This window comes from Pungitius pungitius, chromosome 12, assembly GCF_949316345.1.
Source record: "Pungitius pungitius chromosome 12, fPunPun2.1, whole genome shotgun sequence".
NCBI lineage: Eukaryota > Metazoa > Chordata > Actinopteri > Perciformes > Gasterosteidae > Pungitius > Pungitius pungitius.
The window spans coordinates 756,107-771,421 of NC_084911.1; the positions used below are offsets into that span (position 1 = coordinate 756,107).

The window sequence follows — 15,315 nt, forward strand, 5'->3', positions numbered from 1 at the left end:
GGTCTTTAAAAAAGTAACTTTGTTCACCATCTTAGAGTCAATAAAATAACACAATATCACTTTCATAGACACACAAACTGATCTGACTGAACCCGATTACTTCATACACTGACTTCTGCTACCTGCTCACATATGTTCATACTGCATTAGATTGTAATTTGTCTTATTTTACATATGTTCTACTTTGTCACTATAATATTTGTGTTGACATTAGAGGAAGACGTTTCTCAGAGGATGCATCAGTGGCCTCATTATTTTGTGAATCATTATTTTTATTAGATTTATATCATCTACCGAAATGTGTTGTATCTACATTTGAATGTATTTGAATTCACCAAACATAACCTCCTGAAATGATGAAAACTGGGGTTGAATCTAGAAAATAGACATTAGATGGTCCCTTTCTGTTGTACCATTTCACTGCTGTAAAACTGATCCAGTCAAATATAAGTAAATAAGTTTAATTTGGAATAGATGAATGTATTGTCATCAAGACTGTCACAACATTGAAAATATTTTTTTACCAGTTTATAAAGAGATAAGACACCAGTATGAGAAATAAGCACAGATTTTTTTTTATTAAGAGACAATGGAACATTTAGTTTGGAAGTGGGATGGAAAAAAAGATGAATAAAAAGAAAAAAACACAATTATTGGGAAATTTCAGGAAATCAACAGATTCAAATTTTACTGGTATTTTTGTATTTAGTGCTGAGAGAGACATGTTTGTTACAAATGACAATATTGAACTAAAACTGACATAAATTGGCACAAATGCTGACAAACTGACCCATAGTGGAATAAGTCTGGTTGTTATAAGGGTTTCCATAGCAACAGAACAATGACTATCATCTCCTTCCCAAACAAACAAATAAACATAAAATAATACACTTTAGTAATAAAAATATGAATTATTAAACATACGAATAATGAAGAAAATCAGTTAGTCCAGTTTGTAATATTTGAGTCTTGCAAATACTTTAATAATATAAATTCTAAAGATCTACTACTATCTACATGATCAGTGCAGTAAACACATAAATATCAGATTTACAGGAATTCCTCACATTTTTCTAAAAAACAAAACAACAAGAAAAACTACCAACAAATTAAATTCATGAACATTAATAGTTTAATATCTAATTTAAGGTCCAGTGTTCAATGGTGACCATGTTATTAAAACCAGAAACATTTAGCTTTGGATGCTGATACTTTCATCTTTTTACTTCTATTTCTTAAAGCAGAAGAGAGCTGAATGCTGTCAGTAAAACGTCACTAACAAGGGAATCAGATTAAGGTCTAAATAAAGTAAGGAGGGATTTTCATTGATGGTTCAAATTATTTGAATAATGTTGTTAATTTACCTAAAATACATATTGGAGATTTTCTGAAAATTAAACGGTAAGATTCTGAGATTATCAAGCCACAGATTTACAAGAAAAGAAACTTTTGGGTTGAGGAACAAAATCGTCCGGAGTGTGAAACCATGGCAAAAAAATGTAGTCTTACATTTAATTTCTTATCTGACCTTAAAGAACAAAATCATTAGAAAATAGTGAAACTCTTACGATCACAGTTCTCAGAACAGTCGGACCTGACTAATTGCTGGTTTTTAAGTTTACTCATTCTTCTTCTTCTTCTTCTTCTTCATGCCGACCAGATACAAAGTACAGTGGCCTCTCAGGTTCAGTCTTCATGTATCCAGTCACTTCCCTCCTGGGCTCAGTCCGTCTTGGTTTTGTGCCTCCAGGGGTAAACCAGCTCCCCCACAAACAGCTTCTTGACCAGGGCGGCCCACGAGTCTCTGGGGTAGCAGCTGTAGGTGGGCGTGCGGTAGGTCTGAACCACCGTGCTGCACTTCAGAGGGTTGATCTGAGGAGGAGAAGGCACTGAGGAGGAGGCTCAAACACCACGCAGCGGGAACATCAAGGCAAACACACAGAAATCATCACGTGACACCGTTGGAACAAGATCAAACGTGACCTCTCACCTCCATCAGCAGGTGGAGGGCCGTCCCAGGCTCCTCACACAGCACCCTGAACTTCACGCCCTCTGGAAGAGATCAGTGGTTGCATTCAATCAGATGAAGTCCAGTCCACTCGTGGATATCTAAGAAGACAGCAGGAGGCTGAAGCTCCACCTACCTGCCAGGCGGTGGTGGCGGGTGAGGCGGAGGCCCACGGCGAACAGGGGGAAGGAGTTGATGAAGTCCACGCTGAGGTGGAGGACGCCCTGGAACAGCACCACCACCAAGCGCAGCTGCAGGACACAGGGACACACAGGTGTGAAAAACAAACACACCCCATCGGGAGCAAAAAGGCTCTGACCCGCTCGACAAGTTGTGGATTTCTTCTCATCTGCTGTGTTTTCTAAATGTTGCTCATCAAAGACGTCACGATATGAATAATATTATATATAATGTCGACGGTTTCTTGCACCAGAGTGAAGACCAGGTAGTAGAGCGCCGTGGTGGGGAGCAGGAACAGCAGGACGGTGAAGAGCAGCGTGCCGATGAAGAGCTGAGGACAAGACACACCCAGTTAGTGGGTCTGTCAGTGTGTTAATGTGTGTGTGTGTGTGTGTGTGTGTCACCTGGTCCAGGTCGTAGGAGCACGAGTCCACCCTTTGTCTCAGGACGTTCCACTTCTTCCCTCTGAAGAGCCTCCAGAGAGACGAGAGGCCGTAGATCTTCAGACAGTACAACCTGAGACCAGCGGCACTTTCATTAAACACAGCAGCTCCTGCCTTGTGTGAAGGTTCTACGTTGTCTCACAGAACCCAATACACGCATTAAACTAAACTAGAAAAAATGTTATTGATCACATGATCAAAGCAACAGAAAGGTTCTGACTTAAACTTCTTTCCTCACCTCACCTTTATATATGAATAAAAGAAAGAAGGAAAGCAGAAGAATGTCGAGGAATGGAAGTTATATTTATCTGTGGTTCATGTTCAGGCCTCTTGTTAAATTATTTAATGTGCTAAATCCATTATTCATTTTTACATTTAAAGGGAAGTTAAAACCTTTTACGAGAAGCTTTTGGGAATAAAGGGGAGTTCATATTTAAATTATGGTCAGAGCCCCCCCAATAAACTGTAAAACATCAATAAACAGCTGTTAATCCTGTTGATATTCTCACATAGTAATGAGGGAAAGGAGCGTCTCTCCTCACAGAAGGAGCTATTTTTAGGTTCAGGTCATACACATTTAATACATCACTGACAAAGCCCCTTAGATTCATATTCAAGGAGCGTTGGTAACATTTCATTTTGCACCACGGAGCCCAGCTTTCTTTAGAGCAAATTCATAATTCAGATGTGAGCCTCCATCCCAACATCTGCATGGGCCTCCACCCCCAGAAACATGGGTTTTTATTCGGAACATCCAGCAGACTCGTGTCCTCATGACTTCAAGTCTTGTTCCAGGAGACACTCTGAGGACTAAATGAGGAGCATCTCTGAACACCTCCCATCACTTCCATCACCATCTAAACTATTGTTATGCAACATAAAATCCCAGCACACATTGATACGATCCATACAAACATTTATCGGTTTTCTTCTTTAAGACTCTGCTACAAAATGAACTTCTTACTGCGTTCTCAAATCTGTTGAAAATACATCAAACAGGAAAAGATTCTGGTTCATGACCGAACATCACGGGTCACTTCTCCTGTGATCAGTACAACATGTTCCGTGTGATGTCATCACTTTGAATCCTACGACAGGACACTACCTGGCTCCGTAGACGTAGAAGCAGTAGATGTGGAAGGTGAGCAGAGCCACCATGTCAGAGAGCAGCGAGAGGGCAAAGGTCAGGCCGAAGCAGGCCGACAGGCCTCCGTACCACAGGATCCCCTCGATGAAGGGCGACATCAGGTGGACGTAGCCTGGGGGGAGCAGGAGGCGTGAGGGAGGTGGGGGGGGGGGGGGGCGGAGCTCTGTGTGCTGTGTGCTGAGACTCACTGATCCACAGGTGGATGTGGTAGAGGAAGAAGCGACCCAGGACCTGGTCCAGGGCCCGGTTCATCTTCAGCCCAGCGGGAGCTCCCATCAGCCACTGCAGCAGCTCCTCCAGCTCCTTCGCCACATGCTGAGGAGCAACCACACCGCTCAACAACAACAACAACGACAACAACAACAACAACTACAGCTTCACTCTTAATGACGCATCGGCTCGGGTTCAAAGAGGAACTCGTACCTCAGCGGCAGGAAGCAGCGCGTTGGCCAACATGGAGATGTGGTCGTCTCTGTAGAGCCACCAGACCAGCAACATGCCGAGAGACACGTCCACCAGGAAGGACACCACCATGTTCGCCTTCCTACAGACAGACCGGGAGGGACAGGGACACAGGGACAGGCAGACAGACACGGGGTGTCACTGGTTCATCTTTTCCTGTCAAATGAATCATTGGCAAATAAATACTCAGAAACACAGATTTATTTCGGTGGGGTCTAAATGCTGGAACAATCACCTCATGAAGTGGACGTGTCCAGCGGCATGCGTCCTCGAGCTCAGCGTCCTCAGGTGTTCGCTTCTGTAGCTCAGCTGCACACACGTGGACAGCTTACTGGACAGGAAGCGCAGCGGGAAGAGGCTGAAGACCCTGAGGAGGAGACGAGGTGATGATGAGGATGAAGATGAGGTTCACAGATCCCACAGAAGGGAGACAACACCATGTTGGACACATCCATTCGTAGAAGACCCCTCAAACCAGGACAGAGTGTCTCCTCTTATCAACGTGACCATGCGTCCTCACGGCTCCTCCCCCCTCACCGGAGGTTGCAGATCCAGGACCAGACGCAGAGCAGCCAGCCGATGAGCAGGCAGAGCGGGACGGACGCCTGCTTCAGCAGCTCCACGATGATGCTCGCCTCGCGGCCCTCCGTCTGCCAGTGGGTGGACTTCAGCGGCCCGTCGTCATAGCGATCCAGGAAGAACAGAGGAGCGCTGCTGGCCACTGTCCGGAACATCTGGACCAGAAGGGGGGGGGGGGGGGGGGTGAGGGGAGGGGGACGTGTAAACTGAGCTGCTTTCACACATGCCCTTTACTCCACACGTCCTCTGGCTACATGTTGTTGTTCCTTTAGGAGAACTACAAGCTGTGAGATCTCACGAGGAGGAGGAGGAGGATGAAGATGGCCGGCGGGGGCTACCTGTCGCAGCTCTGACGGGGGATCCGTTGTCGGGTCAGGAACGCCGTTCTCCACGGGGTGGAGCTGGGAGAACATCACCTTCTTCTGCTCGTAGTGGACGAAGATCACCTTCTCCTCCTCCTCTTCATCATCACCTCCCTCAACCTTCTTCTTCGCTTCCCTCTGGAGGACTTTTCCATCTAGATAAATGAACCGTTAACTCTTGATACTTTTAACGTCCTCGAACAAAACACACTGCAGTTTTATTATTACGTATTTGAGACACATAAGAAACGTCTCCATCCGTCTTTAACGGATCCAGCAGAGAGCACAAGGACTTCTGTGTAAACCAGGCTGAGGGTCTCACTCTGATCGTGGTGGACCACCTGGCAGGTGAAGCCCGTCTTGCCCAGCTCGCGGTTGATCTGGAGCCAGCGTTCCTGGGGGAAGATGGTGCTGAGGTCTCTGAGGAAGCTCTCCATGCCCTCCTGTCCGTCTTTGGGTAAACTCCAGGAGCCGAGCACCGACAGCTCCACTCCACTCTGAGCCTGCATCTGCGTGGGGAGGATGAAATAAACACCTCGTACCCCTTTCTGATCCAGCAACATTGTGTCCGTCTTTCGTCTTTGTTTGCATCAGGAAAAATAGGAGCAACAGAGTTAATGATTCAGCAGAATCTTCCTCCAGAAGATCCGATCCCGGGCGGCCCGGTGTGGCACTGACCTTCTGGATGTACTGTTTGACCTGCCCCGGGATGAAGGGGTAGTGGATCACCGCCAGCACCACGGCCGAGTCGTGGCCGGAGATCCAGCGGCCGACCAGCAGGCCGCTGTCGGCCCGATTACAGCACTGCGGGAAGAAGACCTTCAGCACCATGGCGTCCCTGGAGCTCCGCGCTCAGCCTCCAGAAGGGTGATTAGAGGAGAACAGACCGCTCCTTCCTATTAAAACACAAACGTGGTATTCATCCGCCTCTCGGTCATTTTTAAAAACGGTTTTATTTTTTTATAGAAAAGTACACAAAAAACTGATTCAATGTTACAGTAATCTTCATTTAATTGCTTTGTTATTACACCATAATATTGTATACAGTATTCTTTTATACGATAGCATTTTATTTTGAGTATTTTGATACTGGTATTTTTGTCCTTGACTTTCACTTGTATCTGGACAGAGATATTGCTAATTTTGATGAAGTTATAAGTTGATATAAGTTAAAATACTGCTTCCACAACTGACCATATTTCCAGAAGCGCAACAATTATTGAATTTGTAATTAAAGACTGTGATATCGATTTATCACAATTCCTGTTGTGGAGGACGTTTGTTTTTACTTCTGAGTTGTGCTTCACAGGAAAAAAGCGACTGCATATGAATTAAAGAATATTAAACGTACAGATGTCTCTTCGGAGTTTGTCGACGAGCGGAAATGACCTCCTTTAAATGACCTCCTTTAAATGACCTCCTTTAAATGACCTCCTTTACATGACCTCCTTTACATGACCTTGACGTATTGACCATCCCGCGCGTTGTTGTGGCAACACTCGAGGCAGATATCGATGTCAGTGACGTCAGCGAGTTAGCAAAGAAAGTCGGTTAGCCTTTGTTAAAGAGAAATAAATGCGGGAATTTACCAATAAAATGTTCATTTAAAAAAGGACGAAGCACATTATTTAAAAAGAGCACTTGAGGCCATCTTAGAAGATTGAGCCATGAAGGCTACTTTTCACCTACAATAAGACACATTTAAATAAAATATTATGACGCCACGTCATTTAACGGAAAGGTTTAACATTCAACTATCTAACGACCGAATGCGTTCCAGATAAGTGTGATAAAACAGACCCTAATTACCTTCTTTAACCCCACAAAAAGCTTTCACAACGCCATTTGTTACGTCGAGCAGAGTTCGGTTAGGCCGCCATATTGTTTGTTGACAGTCCGATGCGTTATGTGCTCCGGGGAGAAACACGACGTTTACATGTGTTCCGGTTATCGCGTACATCCGGTCAAGTTGATTTAAAATCTAAAGATTACATTACATTACATTACATGTCATTTAGCTGACGCTTTTATCCAAAGTGACGTACAATAAACAAAGCGACGTACAATAAGATAAAAGATAGAGAGAATTATTAAATGTTATTTAGATTAAAATCATGAAAGGAGGCCTTTACTTTTACCGGAAGTTTTGTTTAATCTTTATATATAAGCATAAACTCCTAAAGCAAAAATGGATGGGGACAAAACAATCAACAAATATTACATCATGGTAACAGAAGTCTGGGAATAGTCCCAGTGCTTAAAACCGGGTTTACTTATGAAGTACAATATATGAATACAAACATCAACTATATATTAACCTTAAAAACTCTAAATTAAATTTAAATGTAGCACCTTTACGTAGCCAATGTTGTTTTTGTAATAAACTTTCAGAACATTTTTAATATCTAAAAGTTATAACTGATGTTTTTTAATTTTACTTTTAAAACAATTGAACATCATTGAAGATAGTGATTAGTCTATTTTACATAAATTATAAAAAAATACATATATATTTATTGTGTGGACAAAACTGTAAAAGGAGATCAACAGTTTGTCTTTAGGTAAAAATAAACTATTTCTGACTCAAATATAGTTCAGTCATACTACTTTGTTGTGATTAATGTATCAAATTGATTATATTGACACTGTATTCATTACTTAATAATCATGTACAATACTGCTACTACTATTACTTATGCCACTACCACTACTACGAGTAATAATACCAATAATGCTTGTTACTCACCACTTAACGCTCAGTGTGTGTGCTGATGAGTTATTGGTGAATGAGGAGTTGGCCCAACCGTAAAGAGATTTATCTCCTGCTGCAGTGACACAGCAAGAAAAGAGCGCGATGCAAACCTCCAACCAGCGAAAAAAAACATAAAATATTCTTGATTCTTGATTGTTAACATCAAACCGTTCAAGTACTAAATGTCCTCCCATGTGACTAAAATAGCTATTTTAGCTTTTTGTGTCAAAACAAAACAAGGTTAAATATTATAATTTTATATTTATTTCATCAAATTGTATTTCTTTCTAATTTAATGAAATCATTTACAACGATACATATACACACATGTATATGTTTACATTTTTAATTGTTTTATTTAATGCATTTTTTTGACATACACTAAAGAAACTACATTTCCCAGGAGTCAAGCGCGACACGATCGCGATGCCTTGTGGGTAAGCCGGAAGTAAACACCGACACGTTGAGGGAACATGGAGGGTTCAGAGCCGAACCGAGCCTCGGAGAGCGGTGCGGTCGAGAAGAAGCATGTCTTACGGGACTTTCAGGTGTCTTTCTTCGCGATGAGACGTCTGCGTTCTTTTCCCTGGACGGTGAGTACCAGTGACGTCTTTGTGTGACGTCAGACGAACGCTTTTTGTTAGCCTAAAATGGAATATGAACATAACGGGAACGAATAAGCTCTTTTAAAATGATTTGTTAAAATGTCTTCTTTTTTTCAATTAAGTTGGTGTATTTTACAGGAAATTCAGGGTGCATTAAATGAATAAATAGTAACACATATGAAAAACGTATACATGTGTTAAAAGATCACAATTGATTCATGTATTTTACATATTACATTTGTTGATGTTCTGTTGTATAGTAAATAAGGGAAGGCTATAGCTAAAATTGTGGGGAAATACATACGTTTATTTAGCAAATTCACCTCATCAAAGACGAATTTCTAACTTTCAGTTTTTAGAAAAATATCTAGAATGCAACAAATCGTCAGATCTGATTTCCGACATCCTAAAACAGGTGAGTCAGCTGCTGCCAGGTGTACGATCCTAAAGATTTATTGATAGATGACCAATAGTGACTCTTGTGTGTCTTTGACAGACTTGTCTTCACTCTCTGAGCCGGACGTGTCCCCCATCGGTCAAATACAGGAAGCTCTTCCTCTCCGAGCTCATCAGGCGGGTCCGTCTCCATCAGTCGTTTTGTGTTTGTTCAGCTACTTTAATTTGTTCTAAACCGGTTGTTGATTATTAGAGAATCACCTTTTAATGAACCAGAATAAGTGAACCAGATTCGCCCCCTGCTGGTCACACACAGAATGACGCTTTAAACTGACCTGGTTCCTCTCGTGTCTCCACAGGAGGAGGCGGCGGGCTGTGACCCGCTGGACGAGCTGTACGACGCTTTGGCTGAAGTCATCGGTGCTGAAGACACGACTGAGTGCTACAAGAGCTACCTGCTGGTACCCGACCTGCTGCTTAAACGATCAAGCAATACGACTTATGAATAAATAGAAACGTTCCTCAAATCGCTCCAACACAAGTCATTGTTCTTTTTTCTGCAGCCCGGCGGCGAGGCCGTGAGTCTGCTGGAGAGCGTGGCTCTGATCTCGGAGGGGACCACCGGTCTGGTGACGTGGGAGGCGGCTCTCCACCTGGCCGAGTGGGCTTTGGACCACCGGCACACCTTCACCGGCAGGTGAAGTCTCCACCAAGAGATCGACCCCACCCACTTTCTTTTTTTTTTCAGCGATATAAAATATTATTTATTTACTTTTGGACGTAACATTTTCACTTTTCCATCCCATTCTTAATACTAACATTTTTTTTCAAAATATTTTTTCACCTAAAATCGTTGGGTGTACTTGGCCCCGCCCCCTTTGGTCCCTCAGGACGGTCCTGGAGCTCGGCAGCGGCGTGGGTCTGACCGGCGTCGCCATCTGTCGCTCCTGCGGCCCGAGCAGGTACGTGTTCAGCGACTGTCACCCGGAGGTCCTGCAGAAGCTGCGAGGGAACGTGCGGCGGAACGGGCTGACCGAGCCGGCGGCCGCGGTGGAGGAGCTGGACTGGACCACGGCGACGGGGGGGCGGGTCGCTCGGGTCGGAGCCGACGTGGTCATCGCTGCAGGTCAGAGTTCAGATGTCAACATCGGGCTGAAAGAAGCTAAAAGGCTTCATTTGTTGATCCATCGCCAATTCAAAGAGGAAATATTGATCCGAAACAGTCAAAGAAAAATACCAGATTCTTCAATTAAAAAAGGGTGGGAAGGTGTTTTCTTTATTGATTAATCTGCTGATCTCAATTCTCATCATTTAAAGCTTTGATTAGTTTATTTAGATTCTGGCGCCCCCTGTGGACTAAAGTGGGTTCCTTTAGAAAACCTCAGATAACTGCCACTCTCAGTCCAAAGTTCCTCAAGGCCTCCCTGAGATGCAGATGTTTCCTCCCTCTGGTGCAGATGTGGTGTACGACCCGGAGGTCGTGGAGGGTCTGGTGAAGCTGCTGTCTGAGGTCCTGAGGGCTTCGTCCCCGGAGCTCCTGGTCTGCTCCACCGTCAGGAACCAGGAGACGTACGGCGGCTTCAAGCAGCGGCTCAGTGAGAGGAGACCCTCTAACATCTCAATGACTAATCCAACATTCACACCTCTCTGACGCGCTCTTATTTTGACAGAACGAGCCGGGATCGAACACCGCGTGATGTCAGGAGACGTCAGCCGGGTGTTTCCCTACGACAGAGCTGCTCCAATAGAAATGATCTCACTGTTCAGGTGACACAATAAAGATTTTATATACAAATGTACATCGTTTCAAAGTCATTTAGGTAGAAAAAAAATCAAAACACCGGAATGAAAGGGTTTTTTAACAGTGAAAGTCCTTATGAGCATTAAAGGTAATAATGGTTTATAATTCTCTTAAGTCAGTAACTACATTCAGATGAGTTTTATTCTGAAAATCTTTGACGTCAGGGCGGCGCGATCAGCGGCAGGACGTTCTGGTCCCAGTTGTCGTCCCAGCTCTGTCCCCTGCTGGTCCGCAGGTTCCTCCTGAAGGCCCCCAGTCGGCCGTCTGAGGCGGGAAACCCTGAGAGGAGCGACTGAGACACAGGGACAGACGTCCTTTAGACTAGGAGACAGAGACGTCCTCCGGACTCAGAGGGACAGACACTCTACTCGGTGACGTCACTGCTGCGTGGGGTCAGAGGTCGTCCCACTTTAGGAGGGTGGAGTTAAAGAAGAATCCTTTCGCTCACCTTGAGCTGCTCGGCGAGCTCCTGAGAGTCTCTGAAGACCAGACCGTTCTCCTCGTGCTTCACCAGCTCGTGTAGACTGAGGGACGAAGGGGTGTCAATCATCATCACAATCACCAAGTGTGTGTGTGTGTGTGTGTGTGTGTACCAGTTGAAGTGGACGGCACAGACAGGCAGGCAGCAGCCGAACATGTCCACCACCTTCATGGGTAGATCCAGACCGCTGGAAGACTTGTGGAGACAAACACCCAGATCGGCTGAACCTGAACACACACACACACACACACACACACACACATACTGACGTTCAACAACACTTGTGTTGTTAATGTGTGTTCCCACCAAAACACGTATTCCCTCTTTTATCAAAGGTTCACTTTTGAAACACCGCAGAGCTCAACTTCCTGTTTGTGTCTCCTCTCACCCAATAAGACGGGGTAGTCCTCGGCCTCCAGCCACGGGGTGCAGATCTTCACGTGCTCCAAACGGAGGGAGTCGATCAGCTTCATGTAGTGATCCTTCTGAGGACCCCTACCTACACACACACACACGTACAGAGTCCAGTAAGCCCTGCTCTGGAGACATGAGGACAGACACTTTTATCCAAAGCGACTTACAATAAGTGTATTTCAACCATAAGGACAAAAGAGCCACTAGAAGTACAGTTTTTTAGTCAAGGTGCGCACACACACTCACGCACACACACACACACACACACACACTCTCACACACCTGTGATGACACACAGCAGGGGGGGCAGAGCTGCTCCTGCGTTGATGAATCCTTCGTAAACTGTCGAGGACGTATCGACCGATGAGGAGAAACAAACTTTCAACAGAAGAAGAAGCTCCTTGTTTCTAGAGAAGCGGACGTACCTTCGAGGGCGTCCAGGAGGACGGAGAAGTCTTCGTCCTCTGGGGAGAGACGACACAGGAAGTGTTCAAAACAGCATCACCTGCTTTATGGTCTGTTTGTTTCCAATGAGGAGTGTCTTCAGCTGACATACAATCCATCCTGTACATGTTTTAATTAACCTGTCCAGCTGGTGCTGCTGAGCAGCAGCGCCGGTCGCTCCGCCCTCAAGGTCACCGCGTCCTCACTGAGGTCACGGACGGAGAAGAGTGTCCCCTCCACCCGCTCGTCCTCCACACACCTGAGGAGTCCAATAGGTGGAGGTTCAAAAGGAACATTTACAAGAGATAACTGGAATATCAGAGGAATAATGTAGGAGATTATGATGAATAAACTTGTTATTATGAGGAAGCTCATCACACCACAATTACCCACAATCCTTAGCGCAGCACGAGCCTTTAAACAGAGGACTGTTGTGGTTATTAGAAAACGAGTCTCCTCACCCGCTGTTCTGGAACTGAAGATGGGCGTCGGCCAGCCGGACGAAGAGCTCGTGCCGCCTCCTCACCGGCGTCTCCCTGAAGACGGAGGCCGGCCGGTCGTACAGCGTCGTCGCCCTGGAAACAGTCACAGCGCTGTCGCTCCGCGATGCTCGCACACACGGCCGGGGTCACGTGACACCACCTCAACCTCGTGACCCTTCGGTCGCCTTCAGCTTACGAGACATTTACATCCATTTCTGTTGGATAAGAAACAGACGTACCTGATGCCCCAGTTCTTCTGCAAGTCGTCCTTCATCGCCGTGGTAACGCACAGGCTGCGAGCGGCCAGAGGGCCGAAGAAGCGCTCGTACCTGGGGGAGCGAACACCGACAGAGGGTTCAGGGGTGTCCTCGTCGACCGACCCGATCGATCGCTGATCAATAAGCTTCTCACCACTTGGCCAGCCGGACCAGCGGGTGCGCCCCCCCGAGGCTCAGCGCCATGATGCTGAAGCCGTAGTTGTGCCAGTCGATGACGAACCTGCTGCCGCGCAGGACGCACACCAACCAGGCCACCGCCATGCCGGGCAGGCCAGGAGGATTCTGGGAAACCACAGAGGGGCGGAGCTAAGTTCACTGTGTACTTGTAGATAATGTTGTAGTTGGATGTTTCTTTTTGTATGACAAAGTACACAGAAAGTACACAGAGATGAGTTTAGTACCTGCATCAGTATATGAGACTGAGTCTCCATCTTCAGCAGAACAAGAAGAAGCTGCAGAGTCTGAAGAATCACCTTCGTCACGTACGTGAAGATCTTTGGTCCAACTGAAGGAGAAGTACACGTTGTATTTACTTACATGTACTGGACTACATCCCAGAAGGACATTGTACTTTCATGTACTACATCTCAGAGGTACACGTTGTGCTTTATACCTTGAACTCCTTTCACTTCTCTTATGGGCTCCATCTTTATTCTCTCTTGTCTCAGAACGTCATCGTGAGGTTTCGTTTCTAAAATGAAAAAAAAAGAAATTCATTCTGAACTTTTGAGAATATTTATTACTAATTTCATTATTTTTACAAACCAACTAATCTAATGATTATTTGAAGAAATAATCAAGAGATTAATCCATCATAACAATAATCAATGAGCTCCAGTAAATACTCTTATGATAAATATGAAATAGCTTGAATACTACATTTTAATGATACTACTTATATACTTTTACTGAAGGCTATTTTTCTGTAGCAGAGTATTTATAATGTCTAGTTCTAGTAATTTTCCTGCAACAAAGTACTTTCAAAGTGTGGTATTAGTACTTTATTGCTGCAGAGTACTTTCAAAGTGTGGCAACGGTATACTAGTAATACTTATAATATTGTAGTATTGTTAGAATAAATTACACTGTAATCCATACTTTATTATTATTGAGTGCTGTGGTTGGTGACGTGAAGGAAACAGGTGCACTCATGACGTAACGCGGGTTCACTCTTACCTGAGAACCCCACAAAGGTCACGTGATATCCGTGTTTGCTGAGGGACAGCGCGTGGTACTGCATCCGGGGACTGCGACCCAGATCCCCCAGCACCAGCACGCAGACCCGCCGCTCGGTCCCGTCGTCCCGCCGCCGCAGCCACAGCGACGCCAGTCCGGCGACGACGGCCAGAGACACGACCGGCCACGTTACACCGGAACCGGAAGCGGACAGAGCCACAAAAACGGACAAAATCACAGCAAACGCGGCCAGAGTAGCCGCGCCGGTGCAGCGCGTCGCCATGTTTGTTTGTGGTGGGAGATGACGTGGACACGCCGGAAGAGGAGGAGCTTCGGTTTAAAGGGACCGTGGACTTTACGGTGCGTTCATGGACAGAAGATAGTGATGGAATTTCGACAGCACCAATTATCCACACTCAGGTAGATTAATAACGGAGTACAAAATAAAAAAGGCAAAATAAAAAATAACTATAGCAGGAAGGGTGATCGGCCGGAATCTGCCGTCCCTCCAGGACCCTGAAGCGAGCTGAAAAGATTGTAGCCGACCTCTCACCCCCCAAAAAACCTGGTTGTGTCCTTTCCATCTGGCTGGAGGCTGAGGTCCATCAGGACCAAGACGTCACGCCTCACAGACTGTTCCTTCCCGCCGGGAGCCCAGGTCCTTCACTGACAGCCCTTTTCCCACTTGTCACTACACATCTCTCCATACTGCACACACACGTGATCACTTTCACATACTCACAGTACACGTGTGTAGAGTACATGTTCACCTGTGGACTTCATTTGTCAAATTGATATGTTCATATTTCATCCATTTTTCTTGCACTGTATCTTATAGTCAAATGAACCACCTGACATGACAAATTATCTGTATGTCCAACATACAAATAAATGGTTCTGATTCTGATAACTTGAAACTTCACCTGTTTAGAAATGTTGAAACTGCTTTTATTATTTTTACCCAAATGGAGAAATAAGTTCTGTTTCTTTGTTCTGTTTAGGAATGAAATGGTTATTCGGGTGTGTGAGTTTCTGGTCTGTGAGGCTGTGTGGGTCCTCATCACGAGTCAAGAGGTCAAGATTATTTTGGAAATAATTAAAACTGCAAATAATTAATTCACAACAAACCATACTTTATTATGTGGTGTGGAGAGAGAGAGGACCCAAAAGCGGGATGCAGGAAAAATAATGCTTTTAATAGGAAGGTGCAAACTTAGAGGACGCCGCGAAGGCAGGCACAAAAACAGCAACTGAGGTCTTCAGAGAAAAAGGGGAACAGAAGATCTCCCGGTGAAACGGGGCATT

General features: G+C 45.2%; 3 protein-coding genes across 4 annotated transcripts; 1 reads left to right on the forward strand and 2 right to left on the reverse strand.

The window, feature by feature from the left end:
- Window positions 1-552: 552 nt before the first annotated feature.
- pigq (phosphatidylinositol glycan anchor biosynthesis, class Q) lies at window positions 553-7,094 on the reverse strand. 2 transcript variants are annotated; one of them, XM_037476474.2, is made up of 14 exons: window positions 6,991-7,094; window positions 5,860-6,077; window positions 5,504-5,690; window positions 5,158-5,336; window positions 4,778-4,974; window positions 4,476-4,607; window positions 4,202-4,322; window positions 3,967-4,093; window positions 3,737-3,890; window positions 2,593-2,704; window positions 2,439-2,519; window positions 2,145-2,259; window positions 1,991-2,052; window positions 553-1,872 (listed from the first exon to the last, which is right to left on the reverse strand). In XM_037476474.2, exons 2-14 carry the CDS (start codon window positions 6,010-6,012, stop codon window positions 1,723-1,725), a joined length of 1,770 nt encoding a protein of 589 aa, XP_037332371.2. In that variant the 5' UTR covers window positions 6,013-6,077; window positions 6,991-7,094; the 3' UTR covers window positions 553-1,722. The 2 variants fall into 2 exon arrangements, with proteins under 2 accessions (XP_037332371.2, XP_062421779.1); XM_062565795.1 differs by lacking the exon at window positions 6,991-7,094 and adding an exon at window positions 6,533-6,555.
- Window positions 7,095-8,380: 1,286 nt separating this feature from the next.
- eef2kmt (eukaryotic elongation factor 2 lysine methyltransferase) lies at window positions 8,381-10,733 on the forward strand. The gene is made up of 8 exons (XM_037477401.2): window positions 8,381-8,526; window positions 8,891-8,953; window positions 9,035-9,115; window positions 9,294-9,395; window positions 9,498-9,631; window positions 9,825-10,060; window positions 10,392-10,529; window positions 10,605-10,733. The coding sequence occupies exons 1-8, from the start codon at window positions 8,407-8,409 to the stop codon at window positions 10,703-10,705; spliced, it is 975 nt and encodes a 324-aa protein (XP_037333298.2). The 5' UTR covers window positions 8,381-8,406; the 3' UTR covers window positions 10,706-10,733.
- alg1 (ALG1 chitobiosyldiphosphodolichol beta-mannosyltransferase) lies at window positions 10,706-14,585 on the reverse strand. Its single transcript, XM_037477400.2, has 13 exons — window positions 14,011-14,585; window positions 13,448-13,525; window positions 13,236-13,339; window positions 12,968-13,116; window positions 12,796-12,885; window positions 12,536-12,649; window positions 12,215-12,333; window positions 12,056-12,094; window positions 11,913-11,972; window positions 11,605-11,715; window positions 11,329-11,443; window positions 11,184-11,259; window positions 10,706-11,027 (listed from the first exon to the last, which is right to left on the reverse strand). Exons 1-13 carry the CDS (start codon window positions 14,291-14,293, stop codon window positions 10,896-10,898), a joined length of 1,470 nt encoding a protein of 489 aa, XP_037333297.2. The 5' UTR covers window positions 14,294-14,585; the 3' UTR covers window positions 10,706-10,895.
- Window positions 14,586-15,315: the final 730 nt, after the last annotated feature.